The sequence below is a fragment of the Homarus americanus genome, unplaced genomic scaffold, assembly GCF_018991925.1.
Source record: "Homarus americanus isolate GMGI-L3 unplaced genomic scaffold, GMGI_Hamer_2.0 scaffold14467, whole genome shotgun sequence".
NCBI classification, from domain to species: Eukaryota; Metazoa; Arthropoda; class Malacostraca; order Decapoda; family Nephropidae; genus Homarus; species Homarus americanus.
In genome coordinates this window covers 7,760,670-7,787,964 of record NW_024733734.1, presented here as the reverse complement: position 1 = coordinate 7,787,964, position 27,295 = coordinate 7,760,670, and the positions used below count along the sequence as shown (strand labels likewise).

General features: G+C 36.6%; 1 protein-coding gene across 5 annotated transcripts; it reads left to right on the top strand.

Annotated features, from left to right (window-relative positions):
- The first annotated feature begins 501 nt into the window (after nt 1–501).
- On the top strand, nt 502–25,801 carry LOC121869980 (E3 SUMO-protein ligase PIAS3-like). Of its 5 annotated transcripts, XM_042371645.1 has the most exons (12): nt 502–635; nt 3,974–4,433; nt 6,190–6,275; nt 8,297–8,398; nt 10,401–10,490; nt 12,140–12,263; nt 14,475–14,712; nt 15,692–15,769; nt 16,415–16,506; nt 16,540–16,659; nt 20,355–20,867; nt 24,872–25,801. In XM_042371645.1, exons 2-12 carry the CDS (start codon nt 3,977–3,979, stop codon nt 25,042–25,044), a joined length of 2,073 nt encoding a protein of 690 aa, XP_042227579.1. In that variant the 5' UTR covers nt 502–635; nt 3,974–3,976; the 3' UTR covers nt 25,045–25,801. The 5 variants fall into 5 exon arrangements, with proteins under 5 accessions (XP_042227579.1, XP_042227582.1, XP_042227578.1 ...); XM_042371648.1 differs by lacking the exon at nt 15,692–15,769; XM_042371644.1 differs by having other exon boundaries at nt 16,415–16,659.
- The last annotated feature ends 1,494 nt before the right edge of the window (nt 25,802–27,295 follow it).

Here is a 27,295-nt window from a genome sequence, read left to right as displayed (position 1 = left end):
ATTCAAGATTTAACTAAAGGCACAGTACTACACTCCCTGGTTGGCCTTTATCACAGCCATGACCACAACTCCGTAAAAAAATAAAATAAAAGTTTTGTCATATGGCAATGATTTTGTGGTTGTAGCCGCTTGTATGCCAATTGATCTGGCTGTACCTCCAACTCGGTGGAGTTTGAGTTTTCAAAAATACAATCGCATCTAGCATTAAAAATCCTACATCGATTTACACTTTCACATCACTAAGACGATCTTGATGATCTTATGTAATCACTGTCCAATTTCTGCGGCTCAACAACCAAGGACCGAGTGCCAAACACGCTTTTCCTACTTAATTTTTTCAAGCTTACTGATCTTTTTTTAACCGTAAGCACTCCTTAAAATAAAAAAAATAAAAAAATGGTAACAATAACCTTATTAGAAGGCGACAACGATTGTCTATATGATTTTGTATCTGAGAAATGGTTAATAAACATTTATACACAGTATCCCTTAAGGCTCCTCCACCAATCAACAACGTCCATAAGAGAAGGAGTCAGATGGTCTTACCAGTAACAGAGGCATTAACTCTAACTCCAATTATGAATATGATCATCCTGTGAATCAAGTAACAAATAGTGCCTGTTAAGCTGTTAAAGGTTCGTAATCACTAATTTATATTTTCTATACCAGATTTGCTGAGACATTGGGTTAAGAATCGTTTTGACTGCCCCGCCAGTTTCTATAGAAAGATTAATGTTTTGTTATTTGGACTTTAGTTATAGGTTACGTTACCTTTGACATTTTTGGCTTGTTATTATTTTAGAGGTAATGTCGAAAGTTGAATTATTTACCTTAAATATTCCTCCTCGGTCCCAGTGTACAGTACTCTCACGTCCACTAAAAAGGTAAAATTAAACCATGATGCTTCAGCAAAGTTGCTTTCATTGGTAACAAAATAGTACTTTATGTTTAATATGGCGGGGGGCCCAGGGGAGGAAGTTAGGTAGGTTTCTTTGGTCGGTTAGTTCTATATATCTCTCTGACATTGTCTCATAAAGTGGGATTTCCCAAGGAAAATGAAGTTCAAGATTTAAATTAAGCACACCAAAACTCACCAGAAAAGTTTATGGTAAATCTGCATTAGTTCACACAACTGTTAGAAAGGCAAAACTATGTTTTACTAGTGTATTTTTGTGTGTTTTGATTGGTTCTGTCCTTGATTTCCGTCGGAAATTGCCTGATTTTTAGTTATCAGGTGTTTTCGGTGGGGCGTTTTCCGACAAAAATCATGGCCAAGCAAATACAAAACACACACACAAAAAAAAAACACTAGAAAAACATATAAACCTAACCTTTTTTGGATGACCTAACCTAACCTAACTCTCACCATATGATGGAATCACTTATTTCTTACCGTATTAGTCTGGTTCCGGTTCGTCATCGGATTCTGAGATCAGTACAGGTGTCTGAGTTACTACAATGCTAACTATGTTGGTCTTGACGATATTTACACTCATTCTTGGATTTAGGACACTACTAACGTCGGGAGAACACCATGAGTTCTAAAAAATGCTATAGCATTGTTCGTTTTTTCCCAAAAGTGCGCAATCAACTCCATATAATTGAAGTGACACCCATCGCAGACTTCCATGGTCGGAAATTAATTTGAATTTTGAAATATGAGAGACCAAAAATCATAATCGAATACTGCAAATTAAACCACAATTTATTTTAATTGGTGGCAAAAAAACCTTTTGATTGGCCGTGTGACGTGTACGGGAACGCATGCGTATTGCGATTTATGAAGGAAACACGCTGGGTGGGAGGTCGGGTAGGCAATAATGGCGGAAGATTAATGGAAGAAAATAAAGAAATATCTGGAGTGCGCTATCTCCGTTATTATACGTTTGAGACGGTAATGTAATAGAAGAAAATTATCTTAAAATTAGACGTCTTTCGAATTTGATAAAAGATTTGGTGTTGGAAAGTTGTGTGCACTAATGCAAAAATACCAAATATATTTATGTAAAAAGCAAAGATGACGTTAAAATGAATCTTTACTAGACATTGTGCTAATTAGTCATGTTATAAAAGAAATTGGTAGAGGAGTGGTTATGCTCTCGACCTGAAAGTACATAATTACTGTAGCGAACCTTGTTAACAAAATATCCTCCACAACCAGAGTTGGCCATGACAGGAAAGAGGCTGATGAGCATTTTTTTTTTTTTTTTTTTTTTTTTTTTTTTTTTTTTTTTTTATTTTTTTTTTAATCTTGTCCAGAATTATTTTGGGCATTATTTTAGTTTTGATCATCTGGGGAATCTTAGGAATTTAAGCCCACCTCCCAGAAAGGAGGGGTCTGGGAGGGGCCAAAGCCCTCCCAGTTAGGTTAGATTAGATATAGTCGATGGGTTCTGTGGCTAGGTTAGGTGCATAGTTTGGATATCTAAATACAAGGATGACCTAAACTAAAATTTTACCTTATTTTGGGTTTAGTAATACTCTGGAACAGGTGCAGTTTGACCAGCAACTTTGAGAAAAGGCTGTGGATATTTGTCCAGTTATCAGTTAGAATTTTGTTTTCAGACTAACACCAGAAGTAGTTGATAGAACTGGACGAAACTTTGTGGAAACGTTATTGACACTACTAAATATATAAATGGAAATGAGAATGCACAGAACCTATTAGAACTTGACCTAACCAACCTAACCTAAATTAACCTACCTAACTTACCAGAAAACCTTTTAAAACATACCTAATGACACTGAACGGATTCTTATTTCCACTTGTCCATTTAATAGATTGTAAATAAAGCAAAGTTTCGTCCAATTCTATTGACTCCTTCTGGAGTTAGTCTAAAAAACCTACTTAATTGATTACCAGACAAATATCCAAAGCAAAAAAATAATAGTAAGGAGGTGGGTCCGTTGCTATAATATTGTGGCTACCGGGCTCACAGGCTGTGTGGCCTTGATATTGCATTCTTAGAGAATAGAATCGATTTCATTTACCATTTTAAATTAAAATGGCATGTTTTACAGTGGGTGAAACTAACCTAACCTGTCAAAAACAAAGAACTGTAAAATGAAAGGTAAAGGTGGAGGAGACCATTTTAATCAGAAATAAGTTATGGAATTGAACACAAAAATGGAATCTAGAATGCACAGAACCTATTAGAACCTGACTTAACCTTACCTTATCTACCCAACCTCACCTAACTTCCTAACCTGTACATTGTCATTTAAATTTGTTAATTATCATCCAAACAACATCTCTTGAAAAAATGAACGAAATCTGTCCCATTTAATCGTAATAAACGCCTAATGAGTTCGCCGTTTATTTCTTGACATGTAGACAAAAACTGCGGATGCTCCCCTATAGCAGATGACAGGAGACCCAACGGCACCATAATTAATTCTTCAATTATAAAGTACGTAAAGATGTGAATTTACTGCCATATGATCAGTGTTCGCAGTGTTTTTTACCCCATTATTTTCATTATCTTTCATGCCCTACCCACTGACAAGTAATTTATAATTGAAGGATATGCTAGAAAGAAATAATGACAATTACTACAATGTTGTCGCTTAGATTTTATTACTCGGTATCATTCAAACATCTGAAAATTTCGTGCAATTCCATGATGTACTCCTTTAATCTTCCACAATGGCCACACAACAACCTGTGGGCTAGGTAGCCACATATTACAGCCACAAAGACAATTCGTTTTAGTAATGGTTAAGGAGAGGAGACCTGGTTAACCAGCTGTGTAACAAAAAATCTCGAGAAAAAAAAATCTTCTCTTAAGAATAACCCAAATATGAAGTGTGGAATTCCTCCTCCCAATTTGGAGAGATTAATTCTCCAAATTGAACTTAAATGACAATTTTGTAAGTTTACTTTGAAGAATAGATATTTTAAAGATAAAGTGAAGCCAAATATGTAGACTATGTTATTCATACCACAACTACTGTATAACTTTCTTATCCACAGATTATGTCACAATATTGGCTACCATCAAGTGGAAGGAATCCTCGAGTTCCTGGAAATTTTGCACAGCAGTATCACACGACAACAAATAATCAAGATGGGTTTATTCCCCTTGTTTCTTATACGAATATGGAGGTTTACTTTCGTAATCAGAATTACCAAAGTAGACCTCCAGCTCAGCAATATAATTTTCGGATGTCACCAAGACGCAGAGCAGCAGATAACTTCAGAAGTTTTAATTATTCATCAGTCCAATGGCCGGGGACAACTAGTTCCCATTGTCCCTACAGAAGGCGTCCCTTAAGGGATTATGATTCTAGCAGAGCACCGCACTCTCATAATCATGTAGTCAATGAACCTTTGCAGCCCAATAATAGTATAACATACAATGTTAAACTTAAAAGACTTCCATTCTTTGAAGTCATAGCTACACTGTTGCAAATTGATACAATAGACAAAAACGGTAAGTTAGACAATTATTTTCTGATCATTGTCATTACAGTATTTAGTTAAATATGCATTGAAATTATTTATCCTGTGTAAGATTTTTTTCTATTGGTTTCTGGATACCGGGTATATAATTTTTTCTAGTTGGTTTCTTAATGTTATCTCAAGGCTGACTGAATTTATTCTGTTCAAGTAAGATATATGTGTACAGTACAGTATTACTAGTTTGGGGAACATGATGCAGCAGTTGCCTCAAGGCTGTAGGGCTTGTTGAATTTAGTGACATCATGACAGTAGCCCTGCCTTCTATGACATTTTGTGTGAACCTGAACAAACCTGGGATTATGTGATTGCCCATACATTAAGTTTCCAATTGACTAGTATAGAGGACTGTTCCTGGCAGTTAGTTCTTCCATTTTACTTTTACTTCAGAAGCTGATGATTAAGTGGATAGTTTTTAATTACCCCGGAGTTGCCAACTGCTCTTGCCATCTGAGTTGGTTTTAGGAAGGGTAAACAGCTGTAAAATGTGGCTTCCATATGCCTGATGGCAACTGGGACACCAGAGTGGTGCTCATCCCCTGGTCTCTGCTGAATTTTTTGGTTTGCACTGGTGAGGGGAACATTCTTTTCTGGTTTTACCCAACAACTGCCATCAGGTACTGTAATCATGTTAAAGCCACACAGGTGTGGTATCATATAATGTATGATAAAACACTAGAATATGTGCTGGGAGTGGCAAATTAATATTAGTATTGGTCATTTTAATTATACCGTACTATGTGTATTGATATATTATTTGCAATTATTTGTAGAATTGGTTATTTATTGTTAAGAAATTGTGTGGTTTTACCGGTGTTGACTGTGATGTATCTATACTATTTTTTTAGTGATTTCAAGCTGGTTGCTTGTGGACAATGCTGAGTCGCTTGCCATGCTACTGCCATCCAAGAAGCACCTATTCAGTAAAAAACCCACAATTCAAATAATAGGAACTCTAGCCTATATGAATTATGAGATTTTACAAAATACAAGGGACATCTTTTGAAGGGAAAAAAGCAACTGTAGTTCTCTTTTATTTGCCCCAATCGAAAATTTTAAATGTTTCTCAGTACCTTTGTACCAGATTTAGATGCTTGGTCCATGGTTTTGAGATATAATGTCTCAAACATGGAGCAATAATGGAAAAACAATTGGAAAAAAAGCTTGCATGTAGATCATAGATGTGCACACAATGAATGACCAATGTGACCTGACACACGTGACACATGTAGTACTTGTTTACTCTGAGGCGGGTGGTTAAAGGTCGCATCCCATGGCGTCTTGTGAATCATACATATTCGTAAATGTCTCTCGTAATAGGAAATTTTGCCAAATATTATGATAATCGTAGAACAGCATGTACAGTACAGCATGCCCTTCAAATTCGCATGGGCTTGGTTCTCTAAATGGCCACAAATAGCCAAATCCGGAAATAACATTTGCTGACGCTGTGTGTGTGTGTTACGTGTTTACTTGAGTACAAAGAAATGTATATTTTCTTTATGTGTTTGCTCTTAGGACAATTATTTCTTTTACCTGTGTTGTATATGTGTATGTGTGTGAGCATTTTGTGTCTTAATTATCCAAAGTTATGGCACTTGGGCTCTGTTGTGGTGTGACACAGGACTTGGTCATATTTGGTGGATATCTTTTCATAACCTTTCATATGGGTTACCACACTTTCAAGGAATATTTTATAGAAATAATACCAACTTTTTAACTGTCAACAGGTTGCTTCCAATCACACTTCAGCTTTCATCTGAAACCACATATAGCTAAACACTTTCAAAATCAAGATACTGCAAACAAATACCAGGTGAGTCAATACTTTTTTATGTTATGCATAATGCATTATAATGTTACTGTGTATTTGGTGTTTGCTTAGTTGTGTTATAAGCTGTACTTTTTTCTCCTGAGAAATTCAGTACTCATCATTGAAATTACAGTGTATTACCAAGAACGTGACCACAATTTCATTGGCTAAAATCGATCCTACACAGTATATATATATATATATATATATATATATATATATATATATATATATATATATATATATATATATATATATATATATATATATATATATATATATATATATATATATATATATATATATATATATATATATATATATATATATATATATATATATATATATATATATATATATATATATATATATATATATATATATATATATATATATATATATATATATATATATATATGCTATAACGAATCTAATTGGTTCTAGAACCTTGTTCGTTATAGCATTCGTTCGTTATAGGATTAATCCGTTCCAGGCCCCCAAATACAACCACTTAACACTGAAAAATATAATATAAAATTGTAAAAATTGTAAAAAAGTGCATAAATATGCATCTAAACCCCTGAAATAAAGAATATCATTAATATTTGTAATAAAAAAACAATAAATTAGAAAAAAAAAAATTAAATAATGTTCGTTGTAGGAGTTTCGTTCGTTATAGCATTCTCAATTTTATAGGTAAAACCGTTCGTTATAGGAATATTCGTAGTAGGATCCGTTCGTTATAGCATACCCCACTGTATGTGTATATATATATATATATATATACACACACACACACACACACACGCACGCACGCACTGAACCCTCACTTTACGCTGTCAATTGAACCCACGGCGGCCCGCGTAAAGTGAGAAACGCGTTAAGTGAACAACATAACATATGGGATTAATTGAAATAGAGACCGGGCCGACCCCCAAACTCCACTTTTTCAGACACAATACCTACGTTGTAGTAAAAATAACTTCTTAATTTTATGATAGTATGCACACACAATTAATAATTAAGAGAAATATCAATAATATTAGGTTTTTTAACACTTACATTAGTAGAAAAGATGGCTGGGCACACGGGGATGGGGGTTTGGTTCAGATGCAGAGGGCAGATTATTGGCCATCAATTGTATCACTATCCACCACAGAGGCTTGCAGGGCCTCTTTGTCAAACCCCTCAAAGTCCATATGAGTCCATATCCTCACTATCATTATCACTATCACTGACTTGGGCCGGCTATGGTGGGTGGCGGGTGAAGAACTCTGTAATGTTTTGATGACTGGGCGACCTTGTGCGCGCCCTGCTCGCTCTGCTCTCCGCGTAAAAGGGTACACACACCGCGGAAAGTGGGGTATGCTATAACGAACGGATTCTACTATGAATATTCCTATAGCGAACGGTTTTACCTATAAAATTGAGAATGCTATAACGAACGCAACTCCTACAATGAACGTGGATGAATACGGGACTATTTCTTGTGGCACATGAATATTTTACCGCGGCTCACAGCAAGAGCGTTAGGCGCCATATTGGTTCATTGTGTAGTCAGTGCACCACTGAACTTGTTGAAATTTCGTCTTTTGATGTGGAAATTCGTGTTATTTTTATAACTATTTTGTTATACAAGTGTACAATTGTAACAATGAATCGTCAAAAGTGAGTGAGAAAGCTAATAACCCTTGAAACTAAGAAAAAAATTATAAATAAACAGACAAAGTGCCTGTAAGAAAGTCACCAAAGAGGGCTTGGAAGGATGACTCCTCTCCTTCCACCTCTTCTCCATAATTCTCTCCTCCCCCCTCCTCCTCTGCCTCCTGTCTTGCATGCTGAACAACACTAAGGTAAGATAAAGTACTGTATTTTTTACAATTTCCACAGAAAATTTTCAGTGTTAAGTGGTTGTATTTGGGGGCCTGGAACGGATTAATCCTATAACGAACGAGGTTCTAGAACCAATTAGATTCGTTATAGCATACCCCAATGTATTTATTTGTATTTATTTTTCATTGCAGGTACAGTTAAGAATAGGCAAGCTTGATGGCCCCAGTGAACAGGTGGACTACTATCCAAATACCCTACAAATTTTGGTCAACAATAAATTTTGTGTTCTTCCAGTAAGTTTCAAGTCAGAAAAAATCTTTTTAGGCTTAATACATTTTTAAAGATGAAGAAATTTTTGTTACTGTCTTACCTAATAATATTACAATGACACCGAACTAATTGGAATTTTGGATATACTGTGCACTAAATCTTTGATCATTCAGCACTCCATATGCTCTGGCCTTGCTGAATTAGCTCAAGTATCTAAAATTTTTCGCCAGTTTTGTTAGCTTCCTTTATTATTTTCTTTGTTTGAACACAGAATTTATCCCAATCATCTCCATTGGTTTCTCACCAGTCACACATCAGTGTATGATATGTTCGCAATTTTCCGTATGATCTAATTTCTGACATGATCCTGCCTTCTCACTCTTAGTATTCTCCTGAGTGGTTTGTTTCCGAATGGCTGGAACTGTCTGGATATACAGTAGAATCCCAGTCATCCGGCACCTATGGAGATTGAGAGGTGCCAGATAAAGAGATTTTCCCGTTAATTAAACCTCACTCTTCGGATCCCCTAATAAATCCTAATGTGCACAGTTATACTGGCTGATCTCGCAAATTTGTGTCTTAGAAGTACGTTTTTTTGCAAATCCGTGTACAGTATTTGCATGAGCATTCTCCAATTACCATGTTATTTGCTTGTTTGTGCTCATTTGAGATTTTGTTTCCTTTTAAATTTAAACACTCATGAAACTCCATGCATTAAAAAAAAAATTCTTAACACTTTTCCACTCTATGTAAATGATGCGGCTTAGAAATACGTAAAGAAAATATAATATAAATCTACTGTACTGTACTGTATAAATAAGAAAAATTAAGAGCATGGGTATGTACTGTATGTGTGGAACTAAACGTGTGTGAGAGCGGTAAGCTATAACTAAACTGCTGACTCGCCAGCCCAGCTGCCTCATATATTGTTACATGTAATGAAACTAAGAGTTGTGGAAAAAGCATTACAATACTTTTATATGGTTTTGATATAAAGAAAATATAAAACTATAAAATACGAAATATAAAGAGCATGGGTGTGTATGTGTGGGAAGAGAAAGTGTGTGGCGGCAGTGAGCTATAAGTGTGTGGCCAGTGCCGGATTTAGACCTGTGGAGGCCCCCCCTCATTATAACTACCCAAGAGGGTGGGGTGGCGAGTGAAGCGACCCTAAACATCTGGGAGTTCCGGGGGGCGCTGTAAGCCTCCCTGTGAAAATTTTGAAATTTGAACACTTCTTTGGAGAATTTTGAAGCCATATGCAGTTATATTGAGGAAATCAGAACATTGAGAAATTTTTAATTAACTGTATATTTATTAATAGTGTACAAACACACACACACACACAAAAGTGAGACATGACTGGGGTCATTTATGTGGTTTCAAGTCAACCAGCCCTGATATAGCTACTACTGCACATGTCAAAAATTTTCAAGAGACTTCACAGAAAAGAATATATTATTATTGCTGAACATAGTTTTATGTGATGGAATAGATAAACATGAATTTTAAAGAATGAAAATAAAAATAATCCAAATGAATAAACAAATAAATAAAATATTGTAATATGTGGAGGCCCCCAGATTGTGGAGGCCCCTGGGCAGCTGCCCACTTTGCCCACTCCTGAATCCGGCCCTGTGCGTGGCCAAGCTCTCTCTCGATGTGATGTCATAGCACACAAACAGCGCCGTGTGGCAGACACATCTTTGTCCTCACCCCTTACCATGTTCTACCATAAGAAAAAAATAGACACGGGCAATATTATTTTGATATGCAGAATAAATAGTCTGGATTATTAAACAATAAAAGCATCTCAAAATATTTCAAGCTTTATTTACAGTATAGGTATTGTATAAGCATTGTAGTTATGTTTGTGTTAGATTTTAGATCATATTTTATATTTGAAAAATGTTTTTACACAAAAACCACATGTTATATACCTGTATATGAAGTGAACTTGAAACTAAATGCTGTATTCATGTGTTGGTACCCAGAAAAGTAATATAATGTACATTTCTTTCTCAGGGGTTTGAGACAGTACCAAGGGGACCAGCAAGACCAGTGGGCATTACCCATTTGTGTAATTTGTCTAACAATTTTACTAACCATATAACTGTAAGTATGTTTCAGGCATAACTTTATTTGTTTTGTTATTGTGTTTCATAAAATTAACCCATTCAGTGTGGACCTGCCATGTATGGAACAGAAAAGTGTTATGTGTCAGAAGTACCTAACTGAGGGTACACTTGAAACTCAGACCAACCACATTGAATGGGTTATAGTATGAGAAGAATGACTTAAGCATAAATGTATGTGGTGAAAGGATAATATGAAATAATTGATTGATGAGATAACAAAAGTAAAGTTGACAATATTTTTTTCAGATATTGAAGCAGGGATAAGTGAAGTTCCTAAGTGTCAAATTACTGTATTTATATTTTTCAATGTTATAAGTTTTCATAAGTACAGGTAATTATTTTTTTTATTATATAGTAATGTAATACAGGTTTGACATTGCTAATCCAGGAAACGTTGGACCAGACCGGTTCCAGATTAGTGAAAATTCCAAACCATCGAAGCCGAGGTTAAAAAAAGGCAAAATAATGCATAGAATGTACTAATACTGGTACCAATACAACTTACATCAGCATAAATCTAATTCAGGCTTATTGGACCTCTTTATGACAAAGAGTTAGTGCTATGGCACAGGTTTACTGTTCTGTGACACAGAAATAAGTAGGTTAGCAGAAAAAGCAAAGATAAAATTTTATATTACAGGCCTACTGATACCTGTCCCGAATTGTCGAAGCTGCCTGACTATCAGGTCCTGGATTAGCGGGGACCAACCTGTAGGTGTATTATATTAATATAAGACTAAACTTGATGCATCATATAAAAGGAGAGGAAATAACTGACTTTAAAGTTTATTTGAGTGTAGACGTTAGGTGATTTCACTTGCCGATTGTTAACCCCTTTGTTGCCTACCACATGTTGCCATCCATAAGCCAACACATGGCTGAACACCATATATATCAGTAAAATCTTTCACCCACCACTTGCTTGCAGGCTATAGTCAAGGCATAAATTTATGTTAATCTGTATAATCATGTGTTGTGCATTCCTACCGACACTGTACCATAACAGATAATGCATTATTATATACTGTAATATGTACATTAAGATCTTGCTGAGCAAGAAATTTTTTATTGAGCTTAGTATTTTGTGGTATGAAAATTCAGTGAAAATACTTTTTTATTTACAAAGCAAATTACTTGTTGTAACAGCAGATCTTTCCCATTGTTTGACAGAAACTCAGATGTACAGCAGCCACTTTATTTTTGTGGTAATGGCATTGCACCTATGATAAGTACATAAAACACACAAATAGTCCCCAAATGTGTCCACACTAGCGGTTATGTATCGGGAAATGAAAGGAATAGCCTAGCAGAGGTAGAATTAGTCACAGATATGATGTTAATGAAGAAGGAACAGGTGGCCAACAAATAACGCCTTAACGGGACATTAACCGAATTATTGGTATCTAAAGAGTAGCGACATAGTACCGAAACAACGTTAAGTTTTTGCGATGTTATACGAGAACTTACTGTATTATCTCTCACTGTGTTTTTTATTAAAAAAAATTATAGTAGTTACATGATCCATCATGTTTTATTCGAATGCTATTTTATCTCTGTAAAGAGCACTGTACAGAAAATATTTATTCATGTATTAAGTATGATTTAAATTTGTTTTGAATCCTGCAGATAAGGAACACTTCTGAGAAGCTCAAGCTCTTTATCTATGTTGTTAAAAAACTTACATCTGAAGATTTGGTAAAAAAACTAGAAGCAAGGAAGCCTACAAACCCTAAGGACACAGCCTCTGCAAGTAAGATAATTATTTTGGGGAATAATAATTGTTTTGTATTTAAATTTATATATTAATTTAATGAGAACTGATAATTTACAGTAAACTTCCTCTAATCCAGACTAATTAGAGGGAAGGTCTGTCTGGTTTGGCCAAAATTCTGGGTTGGGCGGGGGTCTGTATTGTCTATAATTGCAGGGTGGAAAATTCCAGAGGGTTGTGGGATTTCTGAGTTAAACTACGTAAGAACACCGAATCTACTGTAATTTTTAGCCTAAACTTAATTTTTTTTAGCTGCTTAAGGTTTAAACAACTGTGGTAAAATAGTTAGGATTTCCTTGGTCTCATATGCTCTTGGCAACTAAATGCAGGCTCTCATCACAACTGAACTCAGTGAGTCACCAAGTGGCTGGTATTGCCGGGAGCTGTCATATGCATGGCATATGTCTTGGCTGTGACAAACATCTCCATTCATACCTCGGACCCCTAAAATACCTCCATTTGATGGCACATATATAGATTTTTTTTTCATTTTTTACACTTAATTTTTTTATATAGTACTGTACAATTCAGGATGAATTTAGTAAAAAAAAAAAACTGTCTCAAACTATTTGACAGCATATAAGATGCACAGGCATATAAAACACACCCAGTTTCAGCAGGGAATATTAAGGGAAAAAGCCTTTGTGTGTATTTTCCTCCTGTAACCATAGTTTTCTTGAAATAATATACTGTATACAGTACAGTACCAGTAAATGTGAGGAATAAATAAAAATAATACCAATAAATAAATTAAAACAAAAATATACTGTACTGTACAGTACAGTATTACCTCTCTATACTGAAATAATTGTTGAGCAGCTAGTTCGGTATAGAGAGTTTTCGGTATAAACGGAATCCGAAAAACTCGTCCAATACCGAACTTTGTTATATAATGTACAGTGGTCCCTCGGTTAACGAGCACAATTCGTTCCAGAAGGTTGCTCGTAAACCGAAAAATTTGTTAACCGAAACCATTGTTTCAGTGGGTTTTTGGGTAATTGGTTCCAGCTCACCGAAAATTACATGCAAACGAAAAATAAATGCAGTAAAGTACACTTACTTTGAGGTGTGCATGTAGAAGGCTCCTGGTTGATGATGATGATGATGGGAATTAGAATGGGGGTGGAGGAGAAGGGAGAAGAGAAGGCATTGGGGTGGAAGAGAAGGGAGAAGAGAAGGCATTGGGGTGGAAGAGAAGTCACCCCATGGTGCCATTTCACCCATAAAATTTTAGCTCTCTTGGTGTAATTTAAGATTATTTTCTTTAAGTCAACACTGCACTGCATTATATATTATCAATATGTAATATATATATTTCAAAATGACCAATAATTTGACTGGAAAAACACAAAAAAAGCTCTTATGTTGAAGAGTCTCAAACAAGATGTTCCTTCCTCTGAACCTGTAAACAAACTGACGCCAAGCTTGGTGTGTTGAGTGGCTGTTTGGCGCGTATAAAATTAGTTTCCTGTACTTCAATTATGTTCAATAATTGTTAAAATGACAAAAAAAATTAATATTAAACTTTTAAAATGATTGAATAGTATAACCTTCTTGATATTTACTAAAATGGTAAGGAATTTAAGCCCTAGAACCGATTACTGTATTGGCGGATTAATACGACAGCTAGTGAGCAAACGAAAACATGTTGAGGGGCGCTCGTAAGGAATTCGTTAATCGAGGGTTTGCTCGTTAAACTAGCCAGCATCCTGCCTTTCTTACCTTCTCTCCCACACAGAATTAACTTCCTACTCCTCATTTTTCATATTTTATACTGTAGTTTTATATTATATTTTCTTTATTTTAAGTCACATTGCAGTATTGTACAGCAGTATTATATTGTTATACTGAAGTCTTTGACTGTGTATGACAGTCACTTTTGCTGAAGCCTGCATTCAGGAAGAGGGCTGAAACTTTGAACATTTACTGTAAAATCCATATCAGATTGCATATGATTGTAAATAAATTGTACTAACAACACTATATACAACGATATACCTGTGCAGTCTGCTTTATTTTGCTCATGTACTGTACTCTCATGTACTGTACTGATGCTTAATTATGGGTTATAGAACAAATTATAATACACACGTATAGGAAAGATTACTCTAAGTTAGTGTATATATTGGCATGACTTAGATGTGAAGAAACAATGACATTACCCTTAACACGTCTCTTTTTTTTTCACAGTTAAAGAGAAGTTGCAAGGGGGCCAGAGTGGAGATGAGATTGCCTCTACTACCCTCCATTGCTCATTACTCTGTCCATTGGGTAAGGTTAGAATGAAACTTCCCTGCCGTGCCTCAACTTGCAGCCATTTCCAGTGTTTTGATGCTGTTATTTATCTTCAGTTGAATGAACTCAAGGCAAAATGGTTGTGTCCTGTATGTTCTAAAGCAGCCAGTTACGATGACCTGCAGATAGATGGGTAAACCAATGAGAGTTGGATTTTGTTTTGTCTAATTTCTTTCAATAGTAATATCTCCCTTAGCCGGAATCCCTCAAATCCGGAACTCTCCGATAGCCGGAATTGAAATTTTCTCGGAAAATCGTTCCTAAAGCCGGAATTTTCCAGAAAATTCCGGCTAATTGTTCCGGCTAATGGGGATAGCACTGTATTTGTTCAATGTAGATAAGAAAAAGAATAACAATAAAATATTTGGATATTGTTTTCAGCAAGGATGCCAGAATGGAAACCAAAATATTAGAATTATGTTGAAGGAAGTGTTAGAGTTTTAGTGAGGCAATTATTGGAAAGATTATAGTTCAGGGCCCAGATTCACTAACAAATTATGGTCACGGTAAATCCCTACGATCAACCTTACGGCTGAACGGGTAACTCACTCACAGTTTGCAATGCCCGTAACCGAACTTATCGTACAGAAAAAGGTTCGGTGGCCCCCAAGTGTCCGTAAGCTTCCGCAAGGCAGAAATAAGGTCACGTAACTCCCATGTTCTTTACCATATATCCCATACTTCAAGCATCACTAGTGAGAGTGGAGCTGTGAAGATGGAATTAATGATTGCTTTAGCTCATAACCGTGCACTCTGGAGGGAAAGGGTGTTTAAGGAACCTTTGGACCCTCTACAAATTGATGACCACATACTGCTACGGTACTACAGATATTGGTTGAGTGGCAAAGAGGTCTCATGTGGTCCCAAGACCCCCAACACATACATCTATGTTAATAGCTTTGATGTTTATCACAAGTGGTAGTTTCCAGAATGTAGTTGATGATGTTACTAGCTCCTGAATAATAGTTTTTATTGTTATTACAGTATTTTTATTATCATTAATTGAGATGGCATTATTACAAAAGAAATTCATAATCCTGCATGCATGCCATCATTTCCCATAAGATATTAACATCCATTTTTTAGGATTTCATGTCTCTGGTATTTTCTAGGAGCAAAACCCCAGTGGAAATTGCGGCTTCACTATATTTAAAAGAAGATATTGGTACAGTTACATTAAGTAATTCAAGGTGTGTAAGATTTCAAAATAAAGAAGATTTTGTCATTGTTAACATACCCAGTTGCCTTCAGGTAGATTTGAAACAAGTTTTCCAGTTGGATACCCATCTTGTTACCAACCCCTTTTTATACCTGTCAACGAAAAGCCATTAATGGGAAGGCATGTTGTTCAAGTTCCAAGGAACCTGGGTTCTAAGCAGGTGGATTCTTTATCGTGGTTATTTCCACTGTACTAATAATGGCTAGAGTTGATTAAGTGACTGGGATCCCAACCTTCTTCCTTCCTTAGGGTACTAAGGTGAGCTGGGAACTGAAGAATTGAGCTGACTTTCCATTTTCTAGCCTCTATGGATGGTGGAATGATTACCTAGTGCATGCACAGCAGCAGATTCATAGCTCTTGAACTTTGGCAACTGACTCATGGGTGATCCACCTATTTAGGGGAGCAGTTAGTTGGGAGGGATACTGCATCTATTTTTCTATATATTTCATAAGATTCTGGAATGTACTGTAGTCCCAATAACACAAAGTGAAGGGCTCCTTGTGGAAGCTTGGGTCAAACATGCAAATTTGTTGGTGTAGTATATACTGTATTATGAGATGCTGGATCCATGTTTTGTTATAAGCTGTATATGCCTCCTTATTTTTCTTTGCAGATACTTTAAAGCTGTCTTAAAGGAGAATGTTAGCAGTGATAAAATAGTACTGCAAGCTGATGGCAGTTGGAAGCCTTTTATACCAACTAATAGCAAGCAGCAGCATTCAAGGAAAAATGATAATTGTGTCTCAGTAGTGGAAAGTGTACAAGTTAACCAGACGGTCAACCTTGACAGTGATGGTGATACTTCCAATATTGATTGTATAGAAATTGATACACAAGATAATGTTTGTCAACAAAAAGGTAAGAATTTGCTATTCAACACTCTATTTCAAAATAATTAGCAATAAAGGCAATAAAATATTCGATTTCAGTCACAGTGTCATCACAAGATCAGTCACAAGTAACACCACTAATTCCGTCATCAAAATAATGGATATCTGGCACAAAATCTGACCCATCACTCCACACAGAGGGTGTCAAGGTCGCGTCGTGGAGTATCTCACTCGCCCCCACATCCCCATCCTCTTCCATAGCCTCCCCTACCTCCTCCACACTGCTGCCACTGTCACTCCCAGCACATTTTTCCTCACCAGCAGTCTCGACTTGCCAATTATCGTCATCAGATAAGGAGGACATGGACTTATCTGTATCATAAACCATGGGCACAAACTTAGAGGGTGTAAGGCTTTTCATTTTTTTAGGTTAAACAAAACTGTACTTTGTAGTAACAGGTGTGGAGACAACCTTCCTGCCACTTTGCATGGCAGCACGAACCTGTGTAGCACATTTTTTTCTTTTGCCCTTCCTCACTTCACTCACTGTCCTCCTCTCACCTCCAGCTTCATCGTCTCTAGTAGGCAGAGCAGCAGGTGTTGAGATGTAGATGGAAGCAGTGTAGTTAGTGCAGAGGCAGAATGAGTGGTTTTGTGTCCTGAAGTTTTGGGCTGGGCGCATGACCTGCGGCCAACCTCACGATGCCACTTGGGCTTTGGGTCTTATACAGATTCCTCACTTTCACTACTGCTGTGATATCCCATGAGTAATTTCCTTTTTAAAGGTAGTCTCTTCCTCTGACTTGTCTCTGGCCTTCCACCACAGCCAGTGGAAGAGGTGGGGGTGGGTTCAATGACATCATCACAGTGCGAGGACACATAACTTGACTCCATTGTGACCAAGATATGACTGTGTTATCAGCGACGTGGATGGAAGGATTACCCAGTGAGATAACTGACGAGTGTAAACATCCCATACTTGACCCCACGAGATAAGAAATTTTTCGTGCGCTGCATTCAAAACAATCTGAATTCCAGAATGTACAGTAATACCCCGCTTTACGCGTTTTTTTTTTTTTACGCGTTTCTACATTTACGCGGTACCCCGCCAGAACCGGAATGTTCACTTTACGCGGTGCATCTACTCGTATACGCGGGAAGCGGCGCGGGCAGGGTGCGCACAAGGTCGCCCAGTCATCAAAACATTACCGAGTTCTTCACCCGCCACCCACCACAGCCGGCCCAAGTCAGTGATAGTGAGGATATGAACTTATATGGACTTTGAGGGGTTTGACAAAGAGGCCCTGCAAGCCTCTGTGGTGGATAGTGATACAATTGATACAAGTGATAATGGTGAGGGCCAATAATCTGCCCTCTGCCTCGGAACCAACCCCCCCCCCTCCCCGTGTGCCCAGCCATCTTTTCTACTAATGTAAGTGTTAGAAAACCTAATATTATTGATATTTCTCTTAATTATATTGTGTGTGCATACCATCATAAAATTAAGAAGTTATTTTTACTACAACATAGGTATTGTGTCTGAAAAAGTGGAGTTTGGGGGTCTGCCCAGTCTCTATTTCAATTACAGTGGTCCCCCGGTTAACGAGCACAATCCGTTCCAGCAGGTTGCTCGTTAACCAAAAAACTCGTTAACCGAAACCATTGTTTCAATGGGTTTTTGGGTAATTGGTTCCAGCTCACCGAAAATTGCCTAAATTCAACAAAAAAGGTAGAAAAGTACACTTACTTTGAGGTGTGTATGTAGAAGGCTCCTGGATGATGATGATGATGGGAATTAGAACGGGGGTGGAGGAGAAGGGAGAAGAGAAGGCATTGGGTGGAAGAGAAGTCACCCCATGGTGCCATTTCACCCATAAGATTTTAGTTCTCTTGGTGTAATTCAAGATTATTTTCTTTAAATCAACACTGCAATGCATTATATAGTGTCAATATGTAAAATATATTTCAAAATGACCAATAATTTGCTTGCAAACAGAGAAAAAAGCGTTTAGTTTAAGAGAGTCTCAAGCAAGATGTTACCTCCACTGAAAAGACAGAGAGACTGGCGCCTGTTTGGTGTGTTGCCAGGCTGGATGGCACGCATAAAACTAGTTACCTTGCCTTCAATTATGTTCAATAATTGTTAAAATTACTAAAAAAAATTAATATTAAACTTTTAAAATTATTGAATAGTATAAACTTCTTGATATTTACTAAAATAGTAAGGAATTTAAGCCCTAGAACCGATTACTGTATTGGCGGACTAATACTACAGCTGGTGGACCGCCAAATGCAAGTGAAAACATGTTGAGGTCGGCTCGTAAAACTCGTTAATCGAGGGATTGCTCGTTAACCGAAGTTAAGAATCTTATGGAAGGTAAATTGTTAACCGAAATCTCATTAACCGAGGCGCTCGTTAACCGAGGGATCACTGTAATCCCATGTGTTCTGTTGTTCACTTTACGCGGGCCTCCGTGGGTTCAATTGACCGCTTAAAGCGAGGTATTACTGTATGTAGCACTTTTCCAATTACCATTTGAGAATGTATGTCGCAGTTATTGGTTTAAAAAAAAAAATATTTTGAGATGATATAATGATGGGGACTCAAATTCTCTTATGAAGAAACAGAAAAAAATGTTTATACCTAAAACTCGACTAAATATCCCATGACACTAGTCTCATGAAAGTTGTGTGGTTGGTTATGAATGTATGAGTACAGTATACCAAAAGTAAAGTATGCATACTTTAACTGCATTTATCTCACTCACTTAGGTGTATTTGTCACTCCTTGACTGAATACTTCATATGAAGTTTTGAACTCGCCTTCTCTATTTCAATTATTTCCATAAGACTTTAACTGTCTGATCTGACATGTGAGATTTTCCAGGAATGTATTCTTTATGTAGGATGAGGGTGTCATTGGTATATATTTTTTGTGAATGAAGGGGAGGTGATTTACAAGACTTGTAGAAATGCGCCTCTGAACATAATCATAACAAAATACTGTACATCTTTTACATTGTTTTAGAAAACATAATGCTTTTTAACAGAATTAGTTTGATAATTTCTTACCTTATAATCTGAAGTCTTCCAGTGAAGTACATCCACAAGCTCACACTATGATTTGTCTCTTGAAACTGAAGCAACTTGCTGGGACTGCCCTATTATACAATCCTGACAAGTTGACCCGTGATGCCAACATTAATAACATTATTGTATCAACTCTTGTGACTGGAAGCAGGTTGAACCAAATATCACGAGCTGTCACACCTCAGAGGAAAGAGATTGATGATGAACTAAGTTGACTCTGACCTCACTGTCAGGTCTCAGTCAGGAGAGGGGATATTGGCCCGGCAAGACCTTGTCAGTCTCTTGGATGATAACCTGAGTTGACAAGTATTGCCGACACGTAAGAAGGTTAACCTTAGCTTGACTTCACTGAGAATTACATCTAAAAGTAACACTGAACATTGACCTCAGACTACCCTCTCATTCAGAATGATTTTTAAACTGCAAAACAGAAAAATTAATACAGGTATACAGTACTGTACTGTTATTAATTGTAAAAAAAAATTTCACCCCAAATTTCAGAGGTTTTAAATTTTTTCTTCTGAATTACATGAATTGTGTGTTTTTTAACCCCGGGTTAGGTTATCAGCCTTTTTTAATTTCTTTTTATTACTGAATATCTGAGGAGTAACATTAAGACATTTTACTTTGCAGAATTAAACACGAGTACTGTTGAAAAGGATATATCTTCAGTTGAAACAATCACACTGAGTGATGATGAAGCTCTCGACAGTACTCCCCAGGCCAGCAACAATCTAACATGTAGTACACCCCAAAAATGTACAATACAAACCAGAAGTTCCAGCTCTACCCCTTCCCTAGAGTACAGTACCATTGAAGCTTCTCAGCCCATGAACTTTTCAACCCATGTGTTTCCCTTATTCAAAACCTCAAATATTACAAGGGGATCAAAACAAGGAAAACGATGTAAAAGAAAATGTAAAGGGAATAAGGTTAACAAAACAAATTCCAGCAGAAATAGCAGCATGGACAATTGTGAAAATAGCAGCATGAACAATAGTGGAAATAGTAGCAGAGTCAGTAATATGAAAATAAGTGAAAACAATCCTACAAACAACAGTAATGAATTTACAGAAGAGGACTTGAGCGATTGCCCATCAGAAGACAATGATGCTGATGTTTCCTTTATTCCATATAAAGATTTTGGTAAGTTATTAATACTATTTGAGGGGGCCACTCATCCTAGAAATCATGGAGTAGTAAATTAATTTATTTTTCAAGGAAAAGTCCAGGAAGAGGTAAGGAATATTGTTAAACCTCTAAAGTCATGGAAAAGATGGGGGAGCGGGGGAGATACAGGGGGCCCTATCTTATGAATGTCTGACTTACGAACACCCTCCAATACGAACGGGGTTAAACTTGAAATTTTTCCAGTTTTTATTTACCTGATGACTTATTTTTTACTTTCATTTACTGTATTTTGTCATTCTATTTCTTATTTTGTCTTAAATTAAGGGATTTTTAGATGTATGTAAGGACTTTGGCTATGATTTAGTGTGATTTTAAACATTGTTCTGTAAGTACGGTATACACATAGCGTGTGTTCCCACTTACTTACAAATCCGATTTAAGAACATCCTCAGGAACAGAACCCATTCGTATCCTGGGGACCCCCTGTATATACAGGCAGCAACTCCCGTGTTACGGAAATTCACCTTTATGGGATTTGGGTAAATAAAAAAAAAATCAAGCAAAATATGTGTGTGTGTGTGTGTGTGTGTGTGTGTGTGTGTGTGTGTGTGTGTGTGTGTGTGTGTGTGTGTGTGTGTGTGTGTGTGTGTGTGTGTGTGTGTGTGTGTGTGTGTGTGTGTGTGTGTGTGTGTGTGTGTGTGTGTGTGTGTGTGTGTGTGTGTGTGTGTGTGTGTGTGTGTGTGTGTGTGTGTGTGTGTGTGTGTGTGTGTGTGTGTGTGTGTGTGTGTGTGTGTGTGTGTGTGTGTGTGTGTGTGTGTGTGTGTGTGTGTGTGTGTGTGTGTGTGTGTGTGTGTGTGTGTGTGTGTGTGTGTGTGTGTGTGTGTGTGTGTGTGTGTGTGTGTGTGTGTGTGTGTGTGTGTGTGTGTGTGTGTGTGTGTGTGTGTGTGTGTGTGTGTGTGTGTGTGTGTGTGTGTGTGTGTGTGTGTGTGTGTGTGTGTGTGTGTGTGTGTGTGTGTGTGTGTGTGTGTGTGTGTGTGTGTGTGTGTGGTGTGTGTGTTGCGTGCGTGCGTCGTCGTGCGTTGCGTCGCGTGGTGCGTGCGTGCGTGCGTGCGGCGTGGGTGCGTCGTCGTCGTCGTCGGTCGCGCTGCGCGCGTGCGGCGTTGCGCGGGTGTCGCGTTTGCGCTGCGCGGCTGAAATACCACAAGGAAAAACGAAGTTCCCAAAGCGCTTTACGTGTAATTCACATCTTCAGGTGTGAGCACAGACTAAGGAGGCATTAACAAGGTACAGTATACAGTATATATAAGAGGAGGGTGAGATCAAGTCCACAATGGTCAGGTATTAGGTAATGACCGACTAATCTTCAAAAGCACCACAGCAGTCGGTGGTCAGGTCAGAGGGTAAGATGACCCAACTCTTTCACCTGGTTACAAATCTTCTTAATTACGATATTATCCAGTTTGTACATACCATTACTCAAATTCATGTTGATGGATTCGTTATGTTTAATGAGACTGGATTCTATAATGTTCTACTGTCAATTGAATTACAAGGTAATATTGAGGAGGCATTATCGATCAATGCAATGCTTATTATCCCTCAAATAAGCATTGGGAACTTCGTGTTTCTTTTTCTTGTGGTTATCAGCGTATACCTGGATCACCGATCATGTCCACCTACAGTGATTTACTTGTATATATATATATATATATATATATATATATATATATATATATATATATATATATATATATATATATATATTTTTTTTATATATATATATATATATATATATATATTATATATATATATATATATATATATATATATATATATATATATATATATATATATATATATATATATATATATATATATATATATATATATATATATATATATATATATATATATATATATATATATATATATATATATATATATATATATATATACACAGTGACTCCTAACTAACTCAATCCGTTCCAGAAGGTCGTTGTTAACCTATTAGTTACTTAAAACCATTGTTTCAATGGGTTTTTGAGTAATGGTTCAACTCACGAAAATTCTAAATTCAACAAAATGGTAGAAAAGTCACTTACTTTGAGGTGTGTATGTAGAAGGCTCCTTGGATGATGATGATGATGATGGATTTTAGAATGGGGGGTGGGAGGAGAAGGAAGAAGAGAAGTATTGGGGTGGGAAGAGGTCACCCCATATTTATTTCTCTCACCCATAAAATTTTAGCTCTCTTGGTGTAATTCAAGATTATTTTCTTTAAATCAACACTGCACTGCATTATATATTGTCAATATGTAAAATATATTTCAAAATGACCAATAATTTGCTTGGAAACACAGAAAAAGAGCGTTTAGTTGAAGAGAGTCTCGAGCAAGATGTTACCTTCAGTGAAAACAGAAAATGACTAACTCCTGTTTGCTGTGTTAAGAGGCTGGATGCTGCGCATTAAACTAGTCACTTTACCTTCAATTATGTTCAATAATTGTTAAAATGACTAAAAAATTGAATATTAAACTTTTAAAATTATTGAATAGTATAAACTTCTTGATATTTACTAAAATAGTAAGGAATTTAAGCCCTAGAACCGATTAATGTATTGGCGGACTGATACTAAAGCTGGTTGCCCGGTCAGTGCAAGCAAAAACATGTTGAGGTCGGTTCGTAAGAACTTCGTTAACCGAATTTTTTTTCGTTAACCGAATTGAAGATCCTTATGGAAGGCAGTTCGTTAATCGAAATTACGTTAACCGAGGTGTTCGTTAAACGAGGGGTCACTGTATATATATATATATATATATATATATATATATATATATATATATATATATATATATATATATATATATATATATATATATATATATATATATATATATATATATATATAATCACTGGCGCTCGGGGTAACTCGAAAGTATGGACACCACCTCTGTGGTGGTGCTCCAAACATTATGGTGTGGAGTGATCGCGTTCCAGGTGAGGGGCCACACCACAACAGTGGCACAGCTCAGTTTGAATACTTTCCCCAGCTTGTGTTCAATAATGTATCTGTGTTACTGTGTACCCTTATTTAAGATGAGTGGAAAAAGGACATCAAGTTCAAGTGCGAACAGTGGTGCTAAAATATTCCTTAAAAGAAGTATGTTGAACATTAACCATGATGTTTTAAGGAGGTAACTCTGATTGCAGCACCTTACCTCACCACCTCATGCAACACTCAACATCGTTTCTGGTGAGTTAAATTCAAGTGTGTGCATTTACTGTCATGTTACATCTTGAATGGATCATTCATTGTATGTGCTTAAAACTGTTTATTTTCATTCATAAATGTGCTTGTATTACGTTTTTTGGCCGAAAGATTTTTCCTTAGGAACACGTCTCAACTTGTGTCATGGGAGTCAATGGGAAAATGGTTTCGCGTTACAGAAAGATTTTCCGGAACCTAAGCCTTCCGTAACCCGGGGGATGCATATACTGTATTATCCTAGAGGTTATCTGATAAGTGTGCATCCTTATGATTGCAATAAAATGTAGCTATTTATGATAATCTTATTGAGACTCCTATTTTATTGTTCTTATTTTATTTTTCTCATATGATAGCATAATGGTGAGCATTTTCACTGTTGTATTTTTTTTTCCACATAATTTTGAGTCATGTTTGGTATTTTATTGTTAGTGAATAGCAACTATACCTACTTTTTCCTAGATCAGGATGCAAATAAAGCAAGTATGTTAAAAAGATTGGAGTAAAGAAGTGAATATGTACTATATATAAAATTCTACATTTTGAAAAGCTCATTTGTTATGCTTTTTATAGGCTCGAATGTGTCATCCCAACGGTCAACTATGGTGCTGCGAAGTGCAATGAGGAAGCCAGAAACTCAAAGAGGGAGAAGCAGACAAGCAAGATGAGAAATATTCCACAGATTGATATTATAGTCTCTAAGGAAGTATACTTAATACGTCTCCTTTACTGTATTTATTTATTTTTTTTGTAGACCACTGTGGGACACCTCGTACACGTGGCACTACGCGGCAGAATATTTTGACGAAGACACGAAAAAAGAAGCGCATGTCAAACAAAAGGAAGAAAAAATTAAAAAGAAACTTGCTGAAGATGGCAGGTAGAAAAGTATCAAGAAGGATATTCTGTAAGAAACTTCATAAGTAAAATTTGAGTTGAATTTGGCATTTGCCTTAAGCACATTTTTTTTTTTTTTTTTAATCATCCATACCCATCATATTATATGTGAGAAATCTAATTTTTGAACACAGCATTTGGCCCACCATATGTCTTCTTCATGTATACAGTTGACAGCTGGGTTCATGTGTAGCAGTGTTTAATATATAATTTTGTGGGCTTTTACCATTTAAATTTTTAAATGAAATACCTCTAAAGGACATCGCTCAATTTTTTTTTTTTTTTAGGCATTTACAAAATATTACTTTAGTTATGCGATATTTACTTATTTTTGTGTACCGGAAGATAAAGATGTTAAGCCAATGTTTTTGATCTTCAAAAAATTAATGGATATTGAATAGTACTGATCACACGGACTAGTGGAGCTCCAGCTTATACACTCCGCTCCATAATTATACAAATCATCATGTGCCCAATTATCTCTTGAAGAACGTTTTTTGTTGTTTATGTTCATATGGAACAGCAGTTTTCATTAAGTTTTATAAATGCAGTGTATATATTTGACTGAAGTGTTTAAAATAATGATAATTTACTTGTCAGATTTTCATAATTTAGTTAAAGGCAAAGGTATACTTTATTTCAAACACACAATGGTGTTTGCCAATATTCATAGACCAGTCATATCCATACATATGTTTATTTGTATCTGATATCTTTAACAAAAGATTTAATAAAAATAAAGTGTTAATTTCTGTTTATTTTTTAATTGAATAAATAATGAAAGCATTAAGTTGATTCAATGAAACACTAACTTTATAGTCACTGAAAAATTGACCAACTCTTCATCTATTGTCATTTGCTCATCTAAGGTTTCCTCCCCTGGCAGGATGTGACAGGTAAATAAAAGCCCATCAGTTTTTTTTTATGGGGAATAGCTCACCCAGGCACAGGTCATTTACCCACATGGTGGGGGGACAAAAAATAAGAATAAAAAGAAATTAAAAATAGAAGAGAAAAAGGCTCTATTAATCTACACCACGAAGATGCCGGAAAACTAGCTTTTCAAAATGAGACAGATTGTATGAGTATGGAAACACAGAAGAAGGCAGAGCATTCCACAGTTTGGCTGTGTGAGGAAAGAAGTATGTACTATGATGGGTTATTCTAGTGTGACCGACTTCCACAGAGAAATGGTGGGCATCGCGGGCAAGCCATATGTCACAAGCCCTCGGCCTTGTTGGCGGTACACAGGATGCTAAATCCACCGAACATTGCCCGTTAAAATACCTGTAAACGAGAGAGAGTGAATTAACATTGCGGCGAAGAGAAAGGGAAGAAAGATTATCAACTAAAGGAGGAGAGTTAATGAGACGAAATGCCTTTGATTCCACCCTATCTAACAGTTGGACAGATGAAGAGCCATCCCAGATATGAGAGCAGTACTCCAAGTTAGGACGAATGAATCCCTTATATACTTGAAGCAATTGCTCAGGAGCGAAGTAGTTACGGCATCTGTACGGCATTCCCAGCTTTCGGGAGGCAGCTTTAGCAATGTTGAGGATGTGTGGCTTCCATGACATATTAGAGGAAATGGTGATGCCTAGCATATCTATTTTAGAATTTGGCAGAATGATAGCATCCTGAAATGTGATTGGTGGGAGATCATCTAATTTGGAAAGTGTAATTGGTAAATACTGAGTTTTATTACTATTGAATTTAACCAAGTTTCTACCTCCCCATTTGGAGATGTTGCACAGATCTGCATTGACAGAATGTAATGATAGCTCTAGAAACAGATCTAGTTTGAGAGTTAGAGGGACAGGGTAAATGTGAAGAAGAGTGAAGAGTAGAATCATTAGTGTAAGAATGGATAGAGTTAGTTGTAGTGTGAAGTAAATTATTGATAAAAAGAAGGAAGAGAGTAGGTGAAAGAACAGAACCCTGTGGGATACCACTATTGGTAGAGAATGAGCAAGAGATCGATCCCTCGACAACAACTGCCATGGATCGGTTCTCAAGGAAGCTAGAGATTAGAGAACAAAGTGGGGGAGAGAAACCATAAGAGGTAAGTTTAGAAAGCAAAGACTTGTGCCATACCCTGTCAAATGCTTTGGAGATGTCGAGGGCCACGACGAAAGTTCCCCATAATCCCTAAGAGAGGATGACCAAAGATGGGTGCAGTAGGAGAGCAGATCACCAGTAGATCTCGCCTGGTGAAAGCCATACTGGTGATCCGACAAAAGAGAATAGCGTTCAAGGTGACAGAGAAAATAGGAGTTCA

Bases quoted from the DNA above. Each gene is read 5' to 3' on its own strand.
- LOC121869980 (XM_042371644.1), top strand. From the start codon at position 3,977: ATGTCACAATATTGGCTACCATCAAGTGGAAGGAATCCTCGAGTTCCT. The intron at 12,264-14,474 runs GTAAGATAATTA...TTTTTTTCACAG, and splicing joins TAAGGACACAGCCTCTGCAA to TTAAAGAGAAGTTGCAAGGG. The intron at 15,770-16,414 runs GTGTGTAAGATT...TTTTCTTTGCAG, and splicing joins GTTACATTAAGTAATTCAAG to ATACTTTAAAGCTGTCTTAA.